The following is a 26,016-nucleotide window of genomic DNA, read 5'->3' on the forward strand; positions in this document are numbered from 1 at the left end:
TCTTGCGTTCCAATCATGAAAGAATCAGCATTTTTGAGGGAAGGCATCAGTTGTAGAAAATTGTTTGTGTGAAGTTATCTCCGCTGTCAGATTTCCAGTCTTGGTGTAGACCTCGTTAAACGTCCTTATCATTTTCCAGTGTTAATGAATACTCATTAAATGGTTTTGTCATTTTGACTGTAGTGAGATCTAACATACATGTTTTAAAATATTCCCATACATATCTGAAACAATAGGTTTATAGTTAACTATTTATTGAGTCATACTGCTTTATACTAATCTATATTTACTTCCAATTTCTAACAGCTAGGAAGCAGGCAGGCAGTTGGAACTGTTGTTACTCCTAACTGAGATGCACCAGTCTTGATTTGGTCACTAATCTGATCACTTGTTGCTCGGAAAGTCAGAAATCCCATGGTTGCCTAGTCATGTTAAAATTATAGACCCTCTATTTTTTTTTTTTAAAAAGACAAAAAACCTTAATCTGATGTCATTTATATTTTAAATTTAATGACTAGTAAAAATATTCAGCTACAATATTCACAGAAATTAAAAAAAAAAAAAAAAGATCAAGTTCAGGGGAAAATGAAAGAATACAGAAAAATGTTAAGCATTACCATAAATGTGTCATTAAGTCTAACTGTATATGTGGTAAATGGGTATTTGTAGACTGTTAAGTATAGATTTAACCTAGGGCTAATGACTCCAATGTTTTGGAGATGATTCTATGTAAAAATTAGGAAACAAATCCTCCTTAGGTGTATTTTGGCCATACTGGTTTCTTGTGTTGTCTTTGAACTGTATTAGCAGAAGTTTGGAACGTAGCAGTACTATGTAGAAAACTGAGTCCTGAAATCTTGGGGGAAATTAAATCGTTCCTTGCCAGTTTTTGTTAGGATTGATTTCTGTTTGCACAGCTGCATTTCCAGGGACTAAATAATTCTATATACATGTAATTATAATATTAGCTGTCACGGATCTGTTAGTCACATTTTGACTTATGAAAGTAATTTCTTTAAAAGTATGTTGTATATACTTTTTTATAATTTATACTTTTGGGCGATAAATACATTTTAAACAAAAATTAATATGTTAATTTTGTACTAGCATATTCAAAACTGTAAAACTTTTATCTCTTTTAGAAAATTGAAAATGGAAGATTTGCAAAACTCAGATATATTGCACATGCTATGGTCAACAATACAGATCTGTTAATGGTGACAAAGAGGTAAACTTTTGGCTATGAATAAGTGCTTAAGACTATCATCAAAAATGTGTATTCCTTAATTCTTGATCAGTAACTAGGCTTTGATGTGTCTATCCTTACATATGCAGATACAATAATGATGAAGTCATGTCTAGTGTGCTTATAATTATCTTATTTAATAGCAGCATTTTTCATCACAGAAGTAGGTTAATAGGTTAATTTCGCTATTTAAGGAGAAAAAAGAATGTTGGGTTTCTGTAACTAAGATGTATTTTTAAATTTGGTTAGGTTAAAGTCAATAAAACTGGGATTCACTTCAGTTAGCACTTTAAAGGAAAATGGATGATAAAGGAGTGGAGAATCAATAACGTCTAATGAGTATCAGTCATCCTTCATAAATAAAAAGTCTTTACAACATTATTTAGAAACACAGCTATAAATACTGTTATGCTCTTGCTATGAAACAATATTTTAAGTAAGAGGACATTCAAAATTCAGACTTTCAGAAAGCATGCTGTACAGTTGTTATATATAATTAGACGGGAACTGTATTGAAACAATGTATGGCTTCACTAGATCTAGTGTAAATTGATAACTTATGTATTTTTACATCGATTTTTAAATTATAAATTTTTTCTTTTGTCTAGTGGTGTCTTATTTGTGACAAAAGGGACATTTGGACAGTTGACATGTGAATGGCAATACACTTATGATGAGTTTACTAAAGATCCATTCATTGTTGATGGCAGAAGATTACGCATTGAAGCAAAGGTATATTAACCTGATCGTGTTTTGTTCTCTTTTTGTGATCTTTTATAATGAACTTCAAACTCCTGATCTGTCTTCTAGTTGAGATGTACTTATAGATAGAAGGGAGTTGAATTTGGCATTGGGAACTCCTCATGTTACTAGCTTCTGACTGTTTTAAGCAGAATGCTAAACTGGTTGTTTGATTATTCCTTGAGTCCTAGGGATTTTATGTTGGTATGCACCAGTTTGTCTGAAATTTCCAAATTTCATACTTTGGAAAATGGTGATCGCAGTGGTTTTACTCAGGTGGGCAGCTGAGCTCCACCACAACTGCTCTCTTACTTCCCCTCCTCAAAGGGAAGGGGGGAGAAAATACAATGAAAAGGTCTGAAGGGTTGAGATAAGGATGGAGAGATCGCTCAGTAATTCTCATCATGGGCAAAACAGACTCAGCATAGGGAGATGAGTAAGATTTGTTGCATATTACTAACAAGCTAGAGAAGTGAGAAACAAAGAAAACAAACTAAAAACACCTTCCCCCCCATCCGCCCTCTTTCACTTCCTCACCCCAAACAGTGCAGGGGAAAGGGGGATGGGGATTCTGGTCAGTCTGTAGCACTTCACTGCTGCCACTCCTTCATGGTCACTCTCTGCCATGTGAGGCAGTCTCTCCACGTGGGGTCCCTCCCAGCTGATGCCGTCCTTCCCAAGCTGATTCTGCTTGGGCTTCCCACAGGCTGCAGCTCCTCAAGAACTGCTCAAAATAGGGGTTAATACCATGGGGTGCCTCCTCCATCCTTCAGGAGCAAACTGCTCCTGCACAGGTCCCCCATGGGCAGAATCTCCCACCAGATCCCCTGCTCTTGTGTGGTCCCTTCTCCATTGGCTGCAGGTCTGGCCTGGGGCCTGCTCCTGCGGGGGCTCTCCATGGGCCGCAGCCTCCTCCAGGCCACATCCACCTGCTCCACCAGCGGCTCCTCCACCCATGGGGAGGCTGCAGCGTGGAGATCTGCTCCATGTGGGACCCATGGGCTGCAGGGGGACAGCCTGCTCCACCAGGGGCCTCTCCCTGCACAGCCCGCAGGGGAACTGCTGCTGCCCGCCTGGAGCACCTCCTGCCCTCCTGCCGCACTCACCTGGGGGGCTGCAGGGCTGGTTCTCACTCCTCACTCTCCCAGCTGCTGTTGCCCAGCATTTTTTTTTTCCCTTTCTTAAATCTGATCTCCCAGAGGCACAAACAACGTTGCTTATTGGCTCAGCTCTGGGCAGTAGTGAGTCCCTTTGGAGCCATCTGAAACTGGTCCTTACGTAACAAGGGTCAGCTTCTGGATTGCTCTCACAAAGGCCACCCCTGTAGCCCCCCACAACCCCTCCACTACCAAGACCTTGCCACGTAAACCTACTACAGTGATAGAGCACAACTTTCTCAGAAGGTTGGAGAATATTATTGCACACTCTAGCACTCATGCCAATACGTGGAATTCTTCCCTATTACCTTCCCAAAGATTCAAATATGTCAAACCAATCCATCTTCATGTGCTATGCTTACAGGATTTTTTCCTCCATTTGTTAATTATTTGTTAATTAAGTTAATCAACAATACAATAAGGTGTTAATGTCTTCTTAAAAACCACGATGACAAGTGCTTATCCTTTCCAATTCAAGTTGAAGAATGTTGCTCTCAGTTGTGAATTTCATTAAAACAAACAAAACAAAACCTTCCCTGGTAAATGGTGAAAGGAGAATAAGGAGAAGAGATGAGCACTGATGACTGAAACAGAGGCAATATTCCTTAAAATATATATATATATATATATATATATATATCTTGAATTCCTGTTGAGATGGTAACTGAAAATAATTTGAATCAACAAATTTAGCTGTCAGGGATTTGGTTTGTTTCTGTTTTATTAAGTTTCGCATGTGTAATCGTTGAATCTTGGGTGTCAGGATAGTCCGGATGTTTTACCTGCAAAGAACAAGTGATTCAGTATTTCACTCAGATTATTTGTTTCTATTGCAGAGCATGAAATGCAGAGCCACTTTGTTTTGGAATACTCCAAACTGGATTTCTGACTGCAAATTAACATTTGCAGGGTGAAATCCTACCGTAATTCTTAGTTTCTACCATTTCAAACAACGCCGAATAACACATCTTTATCCAATATTTCAGGGTCATTCAAATATCTGCAGTATGTTCTTCATTGAAATCTGTGGTTGAAAAGTGTATTTTGCATATCACTGTCCATGTTTTATTTCTGAAGCCTAGATTGTTATTTTCAGTATCTAGGACCACTGCTTGCAAAATCAGTAGCAGTAGAATGCCAACCTGGGTAATAACTTGAAGGAGGATAAAAAGATCCTCCTTCATAGGGTACTGAATTTTGTTATGCCGTACTCCATTATTTGCATTCCATTCCTACTTATTTTTACAGGCCAGTCTCCAGCAACTCCATGGTATAGAAGGAAGTTTGTTACTGTTGGAGTGTTAAGTCCACTGTGTTTTCAGGCAGAAAATGATGTTTCTCAGGGTGTGTGTGATGTGAACATACTCAGATTAGTTTGATGGGTACATGATGTTTGGTGCTCTCTGAACCATAGCTGCCGTAATGGTAAATAAATTCTTACACATGAAGTTTGAAGAAATTAACTCTACAATTACCTAATTACATTTTATTTTTTTTAGGAACGAGTAAAGTCTGTGTTCCATGCCAAAGAATTTGGAAAAATTATTAATTTTAAAACTCCAGAGGATGCTAAGGTAAAATCAAAATATTGTTACAATTATCCTGTGTTGCATTTGGCTTAAAAAGTGGAAAAAAAAAATCTTAACCTTGAGTGTGGAAAATAAAATATTTCATACTCATACTTAGTACTCTGTCCCATTGGACATGATCTCTCCTAACTGAGACATCAACTGAGATTGTGTTTCAGACCCAGCAGCTCTTCAGAGCTTGTGTTTACAGTGTGAAATACCGGCTCCTTCCACTTTCTTACGGTTGTTAAAGTTCTCATCCAGATAATGCATAACATCTCCCTAGTGTCTCTGATAAATCTTAGTTTATAAATCTGACTACATCTACAAGCATAATGGTTGTTGATTCAGCCCTTAAACAGATGGAAAGAGCAATGATCTATTGATACTGAATTTCAGAAATTCTCAATCTAAACACCAAACTTATCCTTACTTTTATCTTTGGACTTATAATTGTCAGACAGCTGATGTGATAGTTCTACTAATGAAAGTAAGCAATCGAGAATATGAATTAAAATAGTAAAATTTAATAGAACAATATTTGTAAACTACCCCCAGAGCTTAAGAATGAGGAAAGTATTAATAGAGAATCAAATAGATTATTTGATGTTATAATAATTAGATATGTTCTATATGATCTCTTCATTTTGACATTATTTTCACTGCAACCTGGTTCAGGTCTGCTACCAGCACTATGAGTTAGCAAAGTTGCTAAATTCTGTCATATTTTTAATTGGCATGAATCATTATTTTCACAAAGAATAAATTAATCTTGTATATATGCACACCTCCTGCATCTACTCAACAGTTTAAGATGCTTTTTTTTTTTTTTGGCAAGGATAGTTTACAACTGCAGCTGAGTGATACCTTTTGGCTCTTAGCTCAAAAAGAATCACAAATACTATCAAGGTGTTTGAGAGCCCATTGCTGACTTTTACTTCTCTTGTACTCTATGGAGGTGCTGAGCTCCATTTTTTATTTTATTTTTTTAAGCAGCACCATGGACCGTGAATTATGTTATGCATACTATAAGTGCTTAAGCAAGGAAAAGAAAGCAAGAAAAAAATGTATACTTTTCATTAAATGTTGGTTTGCTTATTTTTCAGAAAGGTCCAAGCACCTCACACACAAAACCAACAGGAATGCAGATGTGAGGGGGTAAAAGGTCCTTGTCAGATAGACTTGGTACAGACTGTACTTACATCTTAGTGAAGGAATACTTTAAAGTTTCATCAAAAATGCTGTCAGGTTCTTAGGGACTGTCCTACTGAAAGTATGGTGTCTTTGAGAGTTCCTTCTGGGTTGTCTAGCCTACAGCTTACTTCTACAAATGTTGCGTTTGTGCTTGTGTATAGAGTGAAGACACGAAGGCAAGCATTTTAGGAAAAGTAAAAATGAAACTGGACCCTTCACAGTAAGGAGTATGAGGTCACTTCACTCCCCTTTTCAGTCTAGAGGACACTGTAGCGCCCTAGTCTGGAGTCCTAGAGTTCTAGAGTTTCCAGAGTTCTCAGAGTCTTAGTCTAGTGTCCTAGAGTTCTGCATCTGTGAGAAGTGCCACATTTCTCTTCTGTGTTCAGAAAATACGAGAATTCAAAATTCATGAAAAGAAACTGAATATAGTTGAGAAAAAGCTTTTTTTTTTTTTTTCCTATAAATAACTGTATTATCACATTGCTACAAGAAATTCTTGTCGATTGTCTTCTGTTATCCTTAGTTTTATAGTGTCATCTGGGACTAGATGCATCTAGAGTTGTAGACTAATGCAGAGGGTTAATAATAATGTGCATGAAATAATGATTTCATTTAATTTTATAAAGTATTATTCATTGAAATGTAGTCCAGGAAACTGAACTATCAACCTAGGCAGCTTAACTAGTTGTGGTATTCAGTGTCGTCATGTCAGATATTGGTACTTCAATGCCTCCATTTTCCTGTGAGAAAATCAGGCATTTTTAATCTACAGTAGAATTTTAAGTACTGTGTTAAAACTTGGGGAGGGAGCAGGTAGTGAATTGTGTGGCCATCCCAATCATATTTGCAGCTGCTCTACGTGATTTTTACTTAAGGATACATTTTCATTATTTCCTTTTCCTTTCACACAGTGGATCCTTTCTAAACTGGAAGAAGTAAGAGAGAATCAGCCAAAATCATAATGAATTTAGAAGCACCAAGATATGAAGAATGCTGAACATCTACCTTCTAGTTTCCTTTACAAGTAGAATTATATGCATAGTAACTACAAAGTTGAAAAAAAAAAAAAAAAGATGGTGGGTAGTGCAGGGGTGGATTGATGAAATTATTTGTGGTCACACCAGTCTACAGATACATCACAAAAGCAGCTGCTATTAAGTTTAAAGAAAAAACTCCAGTGATCAAAAAATTTGCCAAGTTTCAGCTTCTTGGATATTTTTTTTTTTTACTTAATAGATTTCATTTTACTTAAACATATATTTTATTATTTTTTTTCAAAATACAGTTTTAAATGAATTTGTTTTACCATTACATTTGGCACTGAAGCTGAATTCTGAAATAATTATTTTGGTACTATTCAGAGCAAATCTTTTGGCTTTGATTCTGAAAATCAATATTTAGTTTCTGTCTTCTTTTTCTTACAACTTGAGGCTGTGTTGAAGTTCAAGTTTCTTTTGAAGGAAATGTTAACTTAATCATCACTAGTCTTACAACTCAAATTCTAAGAAGGCATCTGTTCACCAGAAAAGCCTAATTTAGATGATCACAGGAGGGGCTGCATAGTTACCAAATATTATTTTCTTTTTGTAAATGAATAGACCAGGTCACGATGCATTTACATTACAATATCACTTTTAGTGTAAACTTTTTTATATCCTACTCAAGGAAATGTCGCAGCACCTTTATCATTATTCAAAGAAAATATAACAGTTTACAAAAACTTACAATGGGGATAATTAATATATGTCTGCACTAGAAATATGAATTAAAGCTTATTATTCTAAATAAAAGTTATTAACAGATTTCCAACTGAAGAAGGAAGTTTTGAGGTTATAAGGGCACTGTTGCATACCAAATATATGCCTTGGATATTGTGTGCTAAGCAAGTGGCAAATAAAGTCAGATTTATATTAAATAATAAATACAGTATTTCACAGTTGTGTTTTTCAACTCTTTTTACTTAATGGAACATTTTTGTTTCATATCCAGACATTAGAACTTTAATCGGGAGAGCCTGAAGCTGTGTGATACTACTTACTTCTTAGATGTGTTAGTCATAATATTGTTGAGTGGCTGATTACTGCGGTTGATGTAAAAAGTACAGGAAACAATGCAGTCTTAGGTAAAGGTTTCCATAAATTCCCAAATCAAAGTCTTCAGAATTTCTGGTATATATAGTCAGTATCTACTGCCAAAATACTCTTTCCAAACAATTGTTTGGAATGCATATATCCGTGGGATTTAATTATTCTGACACTGCCAGTGGTGCTTCTGAGATCTAAGTTGTTGCATTATTGTAAAATCTAGAATGACTAGCATGCTAACCTGCAATTGCAGTTCCTTAATTCACTGTAAGTCTTGTCTTAGGTGTTGAGTAACCAGTTAGTTGTTTACAAAATACAGATGATTTTGTAGTTTTTCCCATAAATTATAAAGTGAATCAAAAGGTTATATGTGAAATCTGAACTATGACAATGACTGTTAACTCAGCTTGTTTATACCACAGATACCAAAAGTATTAACTCAGGTTATAGCCATGCAAAAATAATAGAATACTTTGCCTTAGGTAGTACTGTCATCAGGTGCACTGAATAACATTCCACATCTGTATATTTTTTAAATCAATCACACTTAATCATAGGCATGATAGTTCAATTTATTTAGTTCAATTTATTTATTTTGCCAACAAACTCCTGATTGTCAAACCTCAACCGTCTCTTCTGTATTTGAGCAATTTAATCATTAATGTTGTTTAATTTATTTTAAATTTTAAATATGTGTGTCTGTGGTTAAGCTTATGTTTTTGGAAAACAAAACAATTCCCCCAAAGTTTCAATTTTGCTATGAAGTATAAATTATTTTGAGCTCCTGTGCTGACTAGAAGTGTTAACATGAAAACTAGAACAGTGGAAGTGTGCTGGTCTGATCTGCATCCAAAATGTTTGAAAGTCAATGTGGGACGTTTCACCACCTCCCGCCTCGTCTCAGCTTGTAATGACAACATGATTTTCTGTAGCTCCATTTTTTCTAGTCAGTAAATGGTATCTTTTTCCTGTGCTTTTTCCATATGCTTTCTCCATACAGTCATGAATCAATTTTGCCATTTCTCAGTAGATATGAGTTGTCTCTGTTTTAACTGTAAATCGACTTGGAAAGAGGAGAAAGATATTCAGAATTATGCTGTTGTGTACCTTAATGGATTGCTGAAAATTATTTTAAATGTCCGCTCTGGTGTGCCTCATTCCATATTTCATTTTTTTCAACAAGAAAGTAGAGCAGATATATTATTTTTTATTGAATATTTATATGCAATTATACAAGGGAATTTCAACAAAAGTAAAAATCTAGACAGCTAAATCTGTGCAATGTAGTGCCTAAAATATACTAGGGCCTGTGTTGGAAAATGATTTCTATTCTGGGCAAATGTTACCTAAACATAAATCCTTTAAAAAATGTCATTTAGATTCCCAGTAGTAGCTTATTACTGGTTAGAATTTCCTCTCTGAAAGGAATAACCAAAATTAGAATTGAAGATGGTGATGAGAAGTACTGCTGGGTGCAGGTGACCGGATTATGCAGTGTTCTAAAATATGCAGGGTACATTGCTAAAACAACTCTGTTTGCACCTTTTTTTTTTTTTTTTTTTTCCTTCTTTTCTGCATGGCTTTGCATGGCATGGCTCTTTCATTTCCACCCTCTGCCCTGCTTCCCCCCCAGCCCACCGCAGAGTCTCCTCCCCACTGACAATAAAGTAAAACTGAACTTTATTTGACTGGAATTTGATTATTGTTTTTTTTCCATATATGTTGCATTAATGGTTGTGTGTTTTTGTTTTTCATTTATTTACAAGCGACACTTATTCAAAATTTGGTGAGTAGAAATTGACAAATGAAGTCAAATCCCGTCTCTGAGAACACGGGGTCAAGCTTCTGTTGCAGCAATACAGACATTAGTCTTTACCTTTGTAAGGACAGTTTTATTTACTAGATTTATATGTATATCATTTCCCTCTGGTGTAATCTTTTTATCTTGATACATTGAAAAAACATAGGTGGCATTGCCAAATCACCAGCTTCTTATGAAATCATCTTTTTTTTTTTTCCAAAAAATTATGTTCACATGCCATTAACTATTTCTTATCTGTACCATTTCAAAAAATACACTCACATATCAAAAATCACTAAAATATTTTGTTCCTTTTGAGTTATTTTAGTAAATATATCCTCAAATAACATTAAATACCATAAACTAGTCAACACAAGAATACTACTGCTATGTAATGGTAGTTAAAATTTAACACAGCACAGTCCTGAATATCAAGTTCAAACCCTCAGTTTTCTAATTATTCTGCTGATGTAAAACAGTTTCAATAAATGTCCCATACTTTAATAGGATTGTTCAGTCTTGTGGCTTGTTTGTAAATATTTCCATACTATGTTTAAATTTATATTATGTCTGATTTGTATGTATTTCCTGATCTTGTATTAGCCTCAAGAATTAGATTATTCTGGAAGCTATTCAGATTTTTCTTACCCTTCTTGAGCTTTTCACATCTGAATTCCAGAAAAGAACAATCTAAAGATTGCATTGCTTGGAGCCATGTAAGTATTGTACGAGGCAAGAGTCTGCAGCATTTCTTCAGCAGGTCATACAATTCTACCATACTTTTTTTTTTTTTTTTTTCCTAAGATTAAAGTCTTCCTTCTACAATAGGGTTACAGCATTGGTGCAGAGGGGAAGAGCAACTGACATCTACCTGGACTTGTACAAAGCATTTGGCACTGTCCCTCATGACATCCTTGTCTCTAAATTGGGGACACAAGTATTTGATGGATGGAACACTTGGTGGGTAAGGAAGTGGCTGGGTGGTTATACTCAAAGAGTTGTGGTCAACAGCTTGATATCCACGTGGAGACCAGGGATGAGTGGTGTTCCTCAGGGGTTGGTATTGAGACCAGAGTTGTTTAACATCTTTGTTGGTGACATGAACAGTGAGATCCAGTGCACCCTCAGCAAGTTTGCCAATGACACCAAGCTGAGTGGTGCGGTTGATGCGCTGGAGGGAAGAGACCTGGACAGGCTTAAGAGGTGGGCCTATGTGAACCTCATGAGATTCAATAAGGCCAAGCGCAAGGTCTGCATCTGGGCTGGGGCAATCCCCAGCACAAATACAGGCTGGGCAGAGAATTGATTGAGAGCAGCCCTGGAGACTGGGGATGTTGGTTGATGAGAAGATCAACATGATCCAACAATGAGCACTTGCAGCCCAGAAAGCCAGCCATATCCTAGGCTGCATCAAAGGAAGCGTAGCCAGCAGGTCAATGGAGGTGATTATTTCCCTCTGCTCTGCTCTAATGAGACCCCACCTGGAGCACTGCATTCAGCTATGGGGCCCCCAACACAAGGAGGACATGAACCTGTTAAGACTGTGTGAGGACATGAAGCTGTTAAGACATGAGGAGATCCATGAGGATGATCAGAGGGCTGGAGTATCTTTGTTGTAAAAACAGGCTGAGGGAGCTGGGATTGTTCAGCCTGGAGAAAAGAAGGCTCTGGGGAGACCTTACAGCATCCTTCCAATATGTAAAGGAAGCCTAAGGGAAAGCAGGTGAGGGACTCTGTCAGGGAGTATAGTGACAGGACAAGGGGGAATGGCTTTATACTAAAAGAGGTTAGATTTAGATTAGATATGAGGAGGAAATTCTTTACTCAGAGAGTGGTGAGGCCCTGGCATCAGTTGCCCAGAGAAGCTGTGGATACCCCATCCTCGGAAGTGTTCAAGGCCAGGCTGGATGGGGCTTTGGGCAACCTGGTCTGGTGGGAGGTGTCCCTGCCACCTGACAGTGAGTTGGAATGAGGTGATGTTTAAGGTCCTTTTCAACCCAGACCATTCTATGATCCTGCTCTGTTGATTCTGTAGTGACTAATCCTTACTGAAAGTGCAGCAAAAACTGAAGGAGTATCATTGTGTCCAGTATCAATGAAACATTCACCTCTCAGGAGCTAAGGATATGTGTGTGTCAAGTCTCTAACAATTAATTACCCTTTTAATGTTGATCAGTTAATCTAAAACTACAGAGGATGGGTTTAAGGTTTGATTTTACTAAAAAGCTTTTAGTTTAAAGTTACTAAAAACAGCCAGGGTGATGGAGCTGTCCATCTTACTGTAGTGTGCGTATTATTTCTGAAATTAGTTCAAAACAGTGGAAAAGCTTGTGGGTTTTTTGTTTGTTTGTTTGTTTTTGTTTTTTACTTTTACTTAAAGCATTGGGTCCATGCATTTTAGAAAAACCTGTTTATTACATGTAGGAACTGTTGGTGAAAAATACTGCTAATATGCACCATGTATTTGCGATTTTTTCTGATGCAATGCAAAGTCTGTTTCTGACTTGATTTTTATGTGTATTATGCTTGTCTTGTGAAGCATGTCAAAATTTTTCAAAGAATACTTTTCATTCAGAAAACTTGCATTAATCATCATCTTATCTTGAAATGCAAATCAACATATTTTGTTGATGCTATTCTTGAATGTCTTATGCTTAGGTTTTCCTGCCTATAAATTTATTGCCCATTTAAGATTTGACTGTTATTACCAGTGTCTTACTTAAGAATTTTATGGTCAGTATATATATGCATCATCTAGGAGCTCATCATCTAGAGCCACGATTTTTGCTTATGTGACAGTGGGTAGGATGTGAGTATCTAAATTTCCATTTAGAGCAGACACAGGATTTTTATAAAGAGGTTTTTATTTTTTCCAGGGCAAATCTGGAACAATAATTCAAAATATTCCTGTAATACTTTAAAGGAGCAGTGAATTCCCTGTTAAGTCTTCTCCTACAAGGAGTAAAAGAATGTCCATTGTCATTCATTCTTGTTAACTCATCATCCCCTGAGCAATATATCAATAGTTGAAGCAAATGTGACTACTGGAATAAGTATGGCAAACTAGGACACTAATAGGCAAAAAGTGAGAACAACTCAATTTTCATTTTGTTGGATCTCTTTTTTTTTTTTAATCTTTATGGATTTTCACTTTGCGTATCAAACACGTAGAGAATTACGTGCAGAAGCGTGTCTTGGAAAGTGACTTTACAAATGTTTTAAAGTGTTGATTGTGAGGTATTACAGAAAAGCTTATATGGGTCCTGTAGAATGGTAACTGTCTCACCATCTGCAGTGCTTGTTCTCCAGAAAAGCCTGACTCCCAGATTCCTGGCATGAAGGTACTCTTCAAATAGCCAGAAAATCTTTACTCAGATATGAAAGTGCTGAGAGTTCAAGTAGATGTTTTCCCAGGAGTTCCTACAGAGCTCAAAATTGGATCAAGAAGTTCAAGCACTTGGGTACTTTATGCTTTCCTTCATCAACTCTGCTTCCCTAGAAAAAGTTCATATTTCTGTTTCTATGTATTTGGAAGTTCTGAAGTAACTTTTTGTTGTTTTGTTTTGTTTTCTTTGAGCAAGAGTGTTTAGCAGAGAATTGAAATTGGAAATTACCATTGGAAGAATTGTAATGTTAATATTTTTGGGAGAGGGTAGGGATAACCTGTTGGGAATGCAGAAGATAAGTGCAGAGTCTTGCTGCTGTATGCTGGACTTTCTGTTGCTCCTCCTTGGTCTTTTCTAGTTTGACTAGTAGTACTGTATCCTGCAGCACCTCATTTCTGCACTGTTCCCTCAGTGCTGATTATTGCCATATAGCAGTATGGGCAAAACTGTAAAACATTGTTAAGAACAGTCTTCTGCAGCTTGTTCCAACACTAAATAAAGAACAAATGAATTAAATGTTACAGGCTGTTTTCTCATTAAGAACCAAAAAGAGCTCTGGACATACTTTATCTGTACTGTTAGGCAAAAGGTACCTGTGCTGTTGAATTTGTGAATCAGTAAACATCTTTTATGGACAGTGAAAGGTCAGGGTGTGCTTTTCACAGGAGTGATCTGTGAGGGCTATTAATCCAGCTCAATACACAGATATGTTATGTTGCAAATCAAATAATTTTTAATCTTTCTGTGATGTATGGAAATCACTATTTCATGTTGATATTAAGAACCGTTGCTATAATACTGCTTGGAAAAATGGTATTGTCATTCATTTATATACAAGAGAACCTTGGCATGTCTTTGGAGCTGAATTAATGCTAGTAACCAGCAGTTTAACTAAAACAATCCCTTTATTGGTGTTACTAGTTAATTAAATGCCAATTACTACCATGAGGTTTTGCAATGGGTAAAAAGGGTTTTCAAAATTGCTGGGGTTGGTCTGCCTAACGTCTTCAGACACTGCTGGTCTGAGAATTTTTAATCAGATGAATAAGAATTGATTGAGTATTAGTGATCCTGGCATCATTACTGGAGAAGTTTGTAGATGGACAGTGCAGAGATCATGTAATGGCTGGAAGTCTTTTGGAGGAGAGGTTTTACTGGTTTCTAATCCATGCAAAACTACCTGTGAAACTCAATAATGGGAAAATGAAAAGTGTAAAAAGCAAGTTAATAATGCAAGTTACTTTACTGACTTGGAGGAACTTAAGGACTAGATTATCCACAGGCAGCTGTGTGGATAACCTTCCAGTTCCTGTGGCAGTGAATCCTGAGAACATTTACTAAATGTCTTGCTGCTTAAGAAAAACTTTTTCTCATAAGAAAAGAGCAAACTCCATGGCTTACCTGCAAGATCCAAGTCTGTCATTCTTTAACTGTGAATGGTATACTATTATTGTTGAGCATTTGAACAGAAATGCAGTAAAAGGAAAAATCCACAATATGAAAAAATCCACAATAATTAATCTTTTGTAATGCTTCCTAGAACATGCCATGGGTTTGGCATATTAATGCTACCAAAACATGCTTCTAAAAAGTGTAACACATTTAACCCAGTATTTTGACCATGTTGCGTTCAGAACAAGAATTAAAAAATATCTAGCACTTTAAAACAACACCAACTTGTCATCTTTAAGGCATCACTGAAGGCATCACTGATTTGAAGTTTTGTATATGATTGAAAATGGTAAGTTTAAAGAAAAAATTTTAGGAAAATACCACTTGGGCAGCAATGTAGTTACAAACATTCTTTTAAATGTTCTTAATTCCCACAGCTGTCACAAATTAACTCACAGGCAGAGCTAGTATGGAAAATATGAAAAGAGATTTTTAAATGTATAGTTTACGAAGTAAATGTTGAAACTCAGTCCTTAAAGTTCTCCTAATCCATACTGCAGTAAATATAAAACCCTCTTCTCATTTCTGTAAATGGTATTTAAAAGACACCATTTTTTTTTTTTTTTTTTTTTTAATCAGTACAGGCTGTGCTATGAGTAAATCACACTCATACAAGCACGCTTTTAATTTAAACCAGATTGAACTCCCTCAGGTTGAGTTGCAGGATCGTGTCCTTGACAGCAGCAAAGACAAAACGAATATTTTCTGTGTCTGTGGCACAAGTGAAGTGGGAGTAAATTACTTTCTCCTTGTCGGGGTTCTGATCCTGATACAGCTTCAAAATGAAGTCTCTGGCAGCTTTGACATCTTGTTTAGGTCCTAGTCAGAAACACAATTGGTGCTTTTAAACAGTTGAAAACTATGTTGGTCAGGAAAGAAATATGACAGTATATGAACATCCTAACTTCATGTTTAAATATGCTGTAAATGCTATAAAGGCATACTCCCCTTTTTGGAATTTTCTTATTCACATGTTAGTGGGGCAAAAGATGCTGTAACACTGTTTACTATAACGTGCTTTTTTTTTGTTTGTTTGTTTGTTTGTTTTGTTTTTGTTTTTTGTTTTTGTAAGTAAATATTACAGTTCAAAGAAATTTATTGTAATGTCCTACACAACTGAAATTACCCAGCCCCTTTTAATAGTTTGCTACACTGTTGTATTATCCTAAAAACCATGAGAGAAATTTTATAAAACACATGTAGTAAACAGGTCTCTCTTTAGCCAAGAAGGGTATCTGTGCTTCCTCTGTAGCTGTGAAATCATTGCCACTCCTTTCTAAATTAGTTCAAGGATGTCTTGTAAAATATAATACTGTATTAAGTTATGGAGTATATCTGTGGTTATTTTCTTCATTCTTTTGGGTACTTTAATTATCAGTAATGTTTGTTAAGGAAAGTTATTCAGACTGTTTTTTAACTTTGAACTTTAGTTATAATAAATGTAAAATTATACTGTGGAGTTGGATTAATAACCATATTACCCAGGTTTCCCCTGTCTCTTGAAATTAAATATAGGTGGAAAAGGTGCATCTGATAACTTAATAATGACAGTGCCATACAAATGGTAACGGAATAGCTGCAAGAAATGTCTTAAGAACCCATCGGCAATGGTTCAGTTAACACAAAAAAAAATTAAAAAGCAACTGTAAAACTGAGTAACTTAAGATTGTATTCGAAATGATAGGGTAGAAAAGCAAAGATATGAAGTATACTGAATAATTCCACTTTCCCTGCTACATTTAATGAGGAAAAGCTGATTTAATTTTATGTTTGTGCTTATGCTTTTATGTTTGTGAACACAGTCTGGAATAAATGCTTACCCGTGTATTCTGGAAAGTAACTAATTAGATCAGAATACATGATTTTCTCTTCTAGAAGATCTTTTTTATTTAAAAATAAAATCACTGAAGAATTCAGAAACCAGGGATATGTAATGATAGTTTTAAATAAGGCCTTGCTTTCTTCCATTCGATTCTGTAGGAACAAAAATGAATTTGAAGTTACACTCTCTGAAGAGTAGCATATACAAATCACATCAGACAGAGATCATAAAGGTGTTTTTTTGTTTTTTTTTGTTTTTTTAAAAGCTATTTTATAGTATATATGTGTGTCTGTGTATATACAACCTTTATAAAGTGCAACTGCAATTCACTGGTTTATTATTACTATTTGTTTACTGGGTTTTGGATCCCCACCTATGAAGAGCATGAAATCAAGGTAAGCCTTGATAATTTTTTTTTTTTTTTGAGTTTTTGTGTGAATTGGTGAGCAGTTATGAACTGCTAAATGAAAGCCTTTCATGACTTTACAAGTGAGTATTGAAGCAGGCTGTATCTGATCTGTGATCTTGATGGTTTCTCTCTAGGGACAGTGATAGGGCGCAGAAGGGAGGAAATGGCATGGGGTTGTCATGGAGCTGACAGGGGAGGTTCGGACTGGGTATCAGGAAAAGGTTCTTCACCCAGAGGGTGGTCGGGCACTGGGACAGGCTCCCCAGGGCAGAGGTCATTGCACTGAGCCTGCCAGAGTTCAAGAAGTGTTTGGGCAACGCTCTCAGACACATGGTCTGATTTTATTGTGGTTTTGTGTGGAACCAGGAGTTGGACTCGATGATCCTTGTGGGTACCTTCCCACTCAGGATATCATTTGATTCTGCATTGTAACATAGTTAAAGAACAAGAGCATAGGTATTCCTCTATATTAGTAATAAAGTCTGGTCATGTTGTTCATTTCAAGAAAGATATCAAGAACAACACAATTGGAGATTGCTGGTTGACATTTCTGAACACAAATTTGTGATGGAAATATTTACCTATAAGCATTTACCTATATTTACCACATAGACTACTGTCCAAAATAAACATAACAGAATATCTGAGACAGTAGAAGTAAAAATATTACTTACAGTTACCTATGTTCGTTCATCAAAAGATGACAGAAAACTTTGAAGACTCATTCTAAACTACAATACATGTTGTGACACTGCAGCAAGTGAAGTTAGGTTTGCTTTTCACAGTTCAAACAGATCTTGAGAAAACTATCTGGTAAGGGCTTTGGCACCTTAGAGATCAAATGGTATTAAGAGTATCTGGACAACATTTTAAGTAATGCTCTAACTTTCAAGATGGAAAGCAACTATTATCAAAAATAATGCAATTCCATCTATGTGCTTTTCTCCCAAACTGTCTAGTATTTTCTTTTTTTGCATCCTTTTCTGCCACATCTGGCCACTGATGATGATGATGATGGCATTCTAAAACAGACAGAAGAACCCAACTAACATTACTTAACCCTAGCAAGGAGGTAAATTTCAAATTATTGTCTCTATTCTCTGTAATTTGGGTACAGGTTAATTCTGAAGTGTCAGGGTCTTAAATAAATAAATAAAACCCACAGCTGATTACAAATGATTGAGGTAGTTTTACTTGCTTAGAGATATTGTTAATATTAATTTTTATACATCCTGAGGCATGGTTTAAATCATGTTTTTAAATTAGTTTCTTCTTTTTTTCAGGTAGGCTGTTAATTTAATACAACCCAGGAAGCAGATCGAGCAGTCACAAATGTAGTCCTAATATTTTCAAATGCTTTTATGAAAGACATGTAAATGCCGTCTTTCTTACAAAGGCACACACCTTTTTCTGTACATAATTTAGATATCCCCACTCCTTACCTCATTGTCACATTCTGCCAAGACTTGATCGTATTCACTTAATGCAACTAAGAAAATGATGGAAGTAACACTTTCAAAACAATGAATCCACTTCCTTCTTTCTGACCTTTGGCCACCTACATCCACCATCCTGTTAAAGAAAAATACAGTCGACATTTTAGTCGTTTCCATAACATACTTTAAATATATCTAAAGACCTTATAATAGCGCACCTACCTAAGTTATGCTTGAACCATGAAGGTCTATCTTAATATTATTTGTTCTGTTTAATATTTAAATTCTAGCTGAAGTGCCACAAATTTCACTGCACTTCACTGTAAGTACATAAAGCATACATGCCATGTGAGGCACAATACAAACACAATGCTGTTTTATTCTGTGTTGGTAGAAAATTAAATAGGTTTAAATAAATTTCAATAAAAATACCAAAACATGGTCCATTTTGTATCCACATACACTCCAAAATCCCTCTTGCTCCCCCCCAAAAACAGTGTAGTCACATCTCTATTCAATGATCAAAATTAAATACATTCAGGTATGAATTACACTCATATCTTATTACAAGTACCACCCCCCTCATTCCAGACTTTTCGATTAAAGTAATAGTTCAAAATGCATAGTGATTTGGATCAAGTGCTGAAAATAAAATACCAATTGAATACAAAAGCTTAAAAGATCTTGGAAGTAAAGTTTCAGCAACTACTTTTGTAATTGTATACTGAATCATTTGACAGGCAGTCTTACCTAAATATAATATTTTCTAAATCAAAAGGATACTCAATAATTCCTGTAGTTGGCACTCTGACTCTAAGAATGTCTTGCTGAGTTGGCACAAATGAGGGCATAGCGATACGATCGATGTCAGTAAAATAACTGAAAAGTTAGGTATACAACATAAACAAGATTAATGCACTTCCATAAATTAATCATACAGAGATGCAAAACCAGACTGATCAGTGATCAGAGAAATGTTCCCACAAATGCAGCTGAACAAAAATTCACTGGTGTGTGGCATAAGAGCAATTGTTGCTGGCATAAAACAAAAACCTTTACTTACCTGACACTTACATGTATGTTTCAGACAGAATAATACTAGTTAAAAGAGAGAATGCTCGAATATTCTATGGACAATTGGCCTATACCCAAAATTATTAACTTTATTTGTATAATCTTTGTTTCTACCTCAAAGTAAATATGATCATTAAGATTTGAACACATATATCAATCCTAGCTATAATGCTAAACAACATTCCTCCTATCCCCTAGCATTTTATCTGTGATGCTAATATTTCATGTGAATGTGAAAGTGTGCTGGACAAAATTCAGAAGAATAATTAATGGAAAGCACTGCAAGCATGAATGCTTCCATCTTACAAATTTTAATGTAAAAGTTGATGCATTTAGTTTCTCTTCTGCTGGGGTCATAATTGCCCTCCCTAGTTTCACAAGGCTCTTGTGCTTTTCACACATAGCTGGAATTAAATTCTAGGAAGACATTCCTGTACCTAAATAAATGAGTGGCATGTGAGCAAGTCAGACACAAAGAACTGATGCCTGGTATCCCTGTCTGCAATCTATCTTCCCACCACTAGAAAGCAACATTAGATCACCCTGAATGCTACCATGGCCTATAAAAACTGTAAATTGTATTCCAAATCATTCCATGTGTTTGTAGCACAAACCTTCCTTTATTTGAGCACTAATTCTCCCTCTTTCTTTTTGGTGACAGAAGACGAATGTCAGTGTACTCTCTTCTTGCTGCCCAGTCATCTCTCACATTTGAGCACCAAAATAAAAAATGCTCACACTAAAATGTTAGCACTTTTTTAAGTTTTCTCTTTAGAATGAGAAAAGTGTCCAGCAAAGTAACAAAATGCTATTGAGATGCTTAATTGAGATCTTAACTGCAATTAACAGTAAAATAAAGATTTAATGAAATTTAAAGTAAAACTAGTTTTCCATTTTGGTTAATTTCTTAGAAAATGAGGCTAGAATAGACAGACTGCTAAGTAGCACCCTTCTCTAATAAGTTAAAAACAAAGCAGACAAACATCTGTTAGGAATAAGGTTTAACACACAAAAGCAGATTGCCCAAGTGTAACCATTTTGAATCAAAGTTTACCATAAATGCCCCATATGAATGTTCCTTGCTGAAATATAACTTTGCTGCTTTTCAACCTTGCAGAAACATACATTTATTTTTTCTGTTTTCTTAAAGCAATAATTTTTCATAATTCCAGGAAAAATAGGGGAGAAGTTTTTTTTTATAAAATTCTCATTCTTATTTATACCCTAATATTTTTTGTGTAATTATGAGCTTTCTGACCTGCCCGCTTGTTGTTAATGTATTTAGTACAGCTGTTTTGCGTGATTTCTCCCATGGGAAACTCAGTTATGTACCAGCTGCACTGACCTCAGAATTGGGAGGGATAATAGTTCTGGCATCCTCAGAAAACCTCAGATTAGTTTGTTTCATCACTTCTGCTTAAAATCTTCTGTTTATCACAGGCCAGCAGAGACACAGGTACAGATAATAAAATCAGAGTAAATCTCTCTCTTTATTAACTACATTAAGTCTAATTGTCATTAGGTAGTGTACTTACTATTTAGCAGAGTCTGAGAGCTGGTACTCCCTCCGTCGGTCATAACACTCTTGAATTCCTGGGTCCTTCCAGAGATTCTTGATTGCTTCAACTTGCTTTATTTCCAACACTGTCACTTTATCCACTTCCACTTCTCTGATCATCTGAGCACTCTCCTAATTAATTAAACAATTACACTATTGTGAAAGAGTATTGCTAACTGCCAGCATGCAGAATGCACTCTCCCCTGTCTTTATAATAAACATTTCCATTGATGAGACTGAGCATCAACAAGGAATCTAGGAGAAAGAAAACAGTTTCAGTCTTTGAATGTATTGAACTTTTGAAGTCAAATGACTGCTACTGAATGTCTTGACCAAGTTAATCTCACTTACCGTCACTCAGTTGTGATTTATTTATTTATTTTTTGAAAGGGGACTTTTACTGAGGCCAGGAGGAACTCTAAACTTACCATTCTAAAATTCAGTAAATTTTAATACCAATTTGTAACAGTTGTAACTTTTCTAAGTGTCTAGATATTTTTTTTTTAGTATAGATACTGTTGTTTCTGGACAGAGCAGAGGCTAACTACGTGTAAAAAATCATCAAGCAGACATCAAATTCCTGCAAGGCATCTTCTGTTTCACACCTATCTCATTTAGATACAGGCAAGGTGTTACTCTGTGGAAATAAATGATTTTTAATTGCTCTCTGCTGTTAATTGTTAGAGGTACTGCAAAGAAAAACATATGTCTTGCTTTTAAGGAACATAGAAGAATATGTCAAAGAATTTATCTTTCTCTATTAATACTTAGTGGGTTACATACAGATGTTTGCTAATACCTTTAGAGCTCTTAAAAAGTATTGTTCTAAAATGCATTTAGTATTGAAATAAATTATTTTGTGTTTTGAACATAACAGGTTGGTTACTGCAAATTCATTTTTTTAACACTTTTTCCAATACATTCCTAGCTGTCATCAAGACTTTAATGTACATTCTCTTTAAAAATGAAATAAAATTTCTTCCCTATCTCTTATTTAAGCTAGGGAAATCCACAGATAGTAACACTGCATACCAAACTATTTTATGTACCAGACTCCAAACTTTTATTTTTCTGTTGTTGAGTTCCACTACCAGGAATTCCAAAAAAGAATTATTAAATGTTGTCCACACTTTCTAAGTTTACATTTTAAAAAGCATCTTCTGTTATCGCCAACAGCATACCACTGAAGTAGTTTAAATATGAAACTTTATAATGGGATTTTGCCAGCAAGTCAGCTTCATTGTTACAAGCAGACAAGGTCATATTTTAAAACCTTCTCTGCAACTTGGATTTATGCTAGAAGTATAGTTTTATTTTCTTCCAAAGCTAGAGTGGAAATTTATAGAATTCTCACTTACCAGTAAGAAGCTAACCCAAGAAACATTGTGAAAATAAACTGCATGGCATGAGCAGTAGGTGGTTCTCAGAAAGGAAAGATAGGACTTACTAACATGAGAAGAAAAGGAAAGAAAACAAAACAAATACACAGTCATTACAGACTAAATCAAGGAACAAAGAGGGGAAATGCAAAACAGCACAAACACATGTTAACAATATCAGTTATTGGCATGGATTTTTATTTTTTTTTAATGAAATACAAGCAACAAATACATTCCAGAATTCATCCTTAATTAAAATACGAATAGCACATTATGCTCTCTAAATATGGTGTAAGAAGGAACAGCAAAAGTGACAGAAAAAGTATTGTTTATGTTCAAAATCCCTATCCTGCAGTTGCCTTACTTCAGACTGATTTTCTTTTTTTTTTTTTTTTTTTTAACAGATCTCTGCTTTTAGATGGTGTGGCATGGACAGAGAAAAAGAATACAGGTGGAAAAAAAAAAAAAAAAGATAAGGAGTATTGGATACAACAGAAATAGGTGACTAGTTTCATTAAACAAAAAAACAAGCCTTATTATGATCATGGAGAGAAACTGTGCATAAAAAAAGTGGAAAAATTATCTGGCAAATCCACTCAAAACCTGTGTCTAAGCTGTTTAGAATATCAAAAAATCTATTAGCCTTTTAAAAATCTATCAAATTACTTTTGACTGGAAATCCAACTTAATCCTGCATTGAAAGGCCAATAGAAAATGCATAACAAGCACAGTATCAACATTAAATTTTTAATCTGTGTTCTTCAAAAAGGTATACTGGAGAGGAACAAAATTATCTGGAGAGGTCTTGCATGTTTCTTTTTGACTTCACACAGTAATTTAACTGGGTAAAAGTCGTTTTCTCATCATTTGTGGAAGTGCCAAAGAAACATGCACAAATGCCAGCTGAGTGGGTACAGTATTATAAAGCAACAAATCTTTGCCCGATAAGAAATAGGTAATACCACAAATAGCAATTGCCATTTCTTAGATACATAAATAAATTTTATTTTGAGCTGTTACATGTAACGCATAAAACTGATTATTTCAGAAAAGCTTCTATTTGGAGGCTCTAAATCTCCAGACTTGGGGGGGGGAGAAGACAGCAAAATATTTTGTGATTGTAATGGCCAAATTTAGATACATACTTGCTTCTTCACCCATAACCTAGATTATTATTCCCTTTAAATGCTTTCTAAGAAAAGTGGTCTGGTTTGGAGCAATAAATACTGAAAGCATTTCCCAAATGCTTTTCCAGTGGTGAAGACAGGAATTATTTATTTAACAAGTGCTGAGAGAAATAATGAAGCTCTTATTTTACTAAGATTTTATGTTTTATGCTGACCTCACTTTCACACCCTGGATCCTTCCTCATTTGGTGGGCAAAACAAGGTACAAAAGTTTCCAAAGAAAGACGTATAGCTGTTTCTTCACAGAAAATAGAGGATCACAGGAATGGAAAGAAAACGAGTATTCAGTATTGGAAAGTAACAAGGACACCCACTTAGGGGTGTATAGTGCTATCCAAAGGCAGTTTTTATCAAGAGTTATTTAGGCACTTTAAGGTGTTTAAGTTACATTACAAGAATAGGAAGTTAGTATCACTGAAAATAGCATATGTTATATCTCTAATCACTTGTACAGTGCCCCTGAAATATGGATTTCCCTCCTTACAGAATACATAGGAATATGCAATTATGTACTTGCCTCTTTTCCATGCTATGTGTAAGCCCATAAATTGAATGGACAATTTTGCAGCATAATGTAAATTTTGCAGAATAAATTTGCATTTTTTTTGCAAAATAATACAATGTATTTTGGAAGTCACTGTGTTTTACTAGAACCATGTTTGTATTCATTTTCATCTTTTTTTTTTTTTAACATATTCATCATCTAATTTGACTTAATGAATAGGGTGTGTTTATTTCTAAAGAAACAAAATGAGAAATCATAAAACAGAAAAGAAAAAAAAAAAAAAAAAGAGGTTTTATATTTGACCACAATGGGTACAGGAAGCTTCTATTGCCAGGCTATATATAGTTCTAGTAGAAGTTGTTGATTAACAAATAACATATTAAGTTTTACTGAGAAGTTATCTGAATTTCAAATTCTGTTGGATCGTTGGTGTTGAACATTCTCTAAAATGAAACCAAAGACAAGTCCAAACACTTAAAGCAGTCAGTCTCTCAGTACCAGAAAGGCTACTGTTTATTAAGTTTTGCTGAAATACAAGTAGCTTTGTACAAGTAGTGTAAAACACAGCTCCCCTGTTTGAGGTATGTTATTTCATATCTCTATTATTAAAAATAATTACTGATGAACACAGGGATGTTTCTAAAATTAGCTCACAATCACCTATGACAGCTTTGTTTGCATATTTGGATACAAGAGAAACTGAACATCAACAAATTACCCTTAAAACTAAGGAGAAGCTAACAACTGGCTGAATGGTACATAAAATGTATACGCTACTGCTGTTGTCGCAGTATTGTAAGAACCACCAAAGAAAGAGACAAAAGTTAAGTGCATTTTTAAAGCTGGGTTGGCTTCAATTTCCAAGTGAAAGAACACTTTGGAAGAAAATTAAGAAAGATTAAAAGAGCAAGAAAAATTTATAACTGAAATATTTAGAATTGGACACTGCAGTCTAAAGATAAACAAATTTTGCTTATTCTGCAGTCTCTCATTATTCAGATTTAGTAATGCATTGTTCTATTGATACGAAAGGGTACCTGGTCATAGTCTGGATATCTAGATAGGAACAATAAATTGAGTTGAAGATAATTTTTTGCACATTAAAGCATTAAACTAGTGAATTAATACCATCCTGGTTGTGCATAAAACACTTACCATAAGCTTTTATTGAGTATTGCTTCCTGAACCTATTTGGTCTGCACCCGTTGTCTGTAGTAAGGTGTTTTTTTGTTTCTTTTTATTTTTTTTCCATCATTATTAATTCACCTATGATAATAGCAGCAACAGTAAACAGTATACTAGCTAGCAGTAAGCAAAGAAAGGCTGGGAAATACAACTGTAAAAATATCAGGAAAAATCACCATCCAGACTGTAATTGGCAACACAACTTTTAGCAAAGGTTTGATTGAAAACAAGACCTCACAGTCAGGTCTTTTATAAAACTTAATGGATTACGAATTTAAAAATAATTTTAAAAAATAATAAAAATAATAATAAATTAAAAAAAAAAAAAAGAGAGAGAGAGAGAAGAGAATCACAAGGGCTTTGTTTTCTTCTTCACAAAATGAAACAATTTGTGATTGATCTTCTTATCTTTTGTTAAATTTTATGTTTGAGCATCCATCTATATGTAAACATCAGACAACTTTGGCAAACACAAAAGGGTTGATTCCTGCAGGAGCCAACTGAAAGTGAGCATATACTTGTATAAATATACAAGTACACATATTTGCAGCTTCCAAAACTCAGATTTCCAGCACTTCTAGTTGTCAGGGGGAAGACAAAAGTGAAAACTGTCAGTGTAACATCCATAGATATAATCAACTGTCAGCCTTTCTTTCTCTCCTAGTTGGTTTGCACTCTGACCAGAAACTATTATTTGGCACACTGCAAAAATGTTTGGATTACAGCTTGAATTAATGATCTCCATTTGAAATAGTGTTTTTTATCATTTATGGTTTCTTGTTTTCCTCTTTTTTTTTTCTTTTTTTTGGTTTGTTTTCTTTACTACCCATTG

The 26,016-nt window shown here is 35.2% G+C and overlaps 2 protein-coding genes across 4 annotated transcripts in view; one reads left to right on the forward strand and one right to left on the reverse strand.

Moving 5' to 3' along the window:
* The window catches only part of VPS13A (vacuolar protein sorting 13 homolog A), a 125,054-nt gene extending 117,210 nt beyond the window's left edge, over window positions 1–7,844 (forward strand). Inside the window, exons 70-73 of one of the 2 annotated variants that reach the window (XM_072031723.1) lie at window positions 1,143–1,228; window positions 1,855–1,978; window positions 4,644–4,718; window positions 6,818–6,997. In XM_072031723.1, the coding sequence (XP_071887824.1) occupies window positions 1,143–1,228; window positions 1,855–1,978; window positions 4,644–4,718; window positions 6,818–6,868 (336 nt within the window). In that variant the 3' untranslated portion in view covers window positions 6,869–6,997. Of the gene's footprint in view, window positions 1–1,142; window positions 1,229–1,854; window positions 1,979–4,643; window positions 4,719–6,817 lie in introns of both variants that reach the window. The other variant, XM_038170117.2, reaches the window with a different exon arrangement.
* Window positions 7,845–15,117: 7,273 nt separating this feature from the next.
* Window positions 15,118–26,016, reverse strand: part of LOC101793706 (guanine nucleotide-binding protein subunit alpha-14) — a 73,144-nt gene continuing 62,245 nt past the window's right edge. For both annotated transcript variants that reach the window (XM_027446489.3, XM_038170120.2), the window contains 5 exons: window positions 20,906–21,060; window positions 19,047–19,175; window positions 18,303–18,432; window positions 16,450–16,603; window positions 15,118–15,448 (listed from right to left, as the gene is read on the reverse strand). In XM_027446489.3, coding sequence (XP_027302290.3) covers window positions 15,258–15,448; window positions 16,450–16,603; window positions 18,303–18,432; window positions 19,047–19,175; window positions 20,906–21,060 — 759 coding nt within the window. In that variant the 3' untranslated portion in view covers window positions 15,118–15,257. The remainder of the gene's footprint in view (window positions 15,449–16,449; window positions 16,604–18,302; window positions 18,433–19,046; window positions 19,176–20,905; window positions 21,061–26,016) is intronic.

The sequence above is a fragment of the Anas platyrhynchos genome, chromosome Z, assembly GCF_047663525.1.
Source record: "Anas platyrhynchos isolate ZD024472 breed Pekin duck chromosome Z, IASCAAS_PekinDuck_T2T, whole genome shotgun sequence".
In the NCBI taxonomy this organism is placed as follows: Eukaryota; Metazoa; Chordata; class Aves; order Anseriformes; family Anatidae; genus Anas; species Anas platyrhynchos.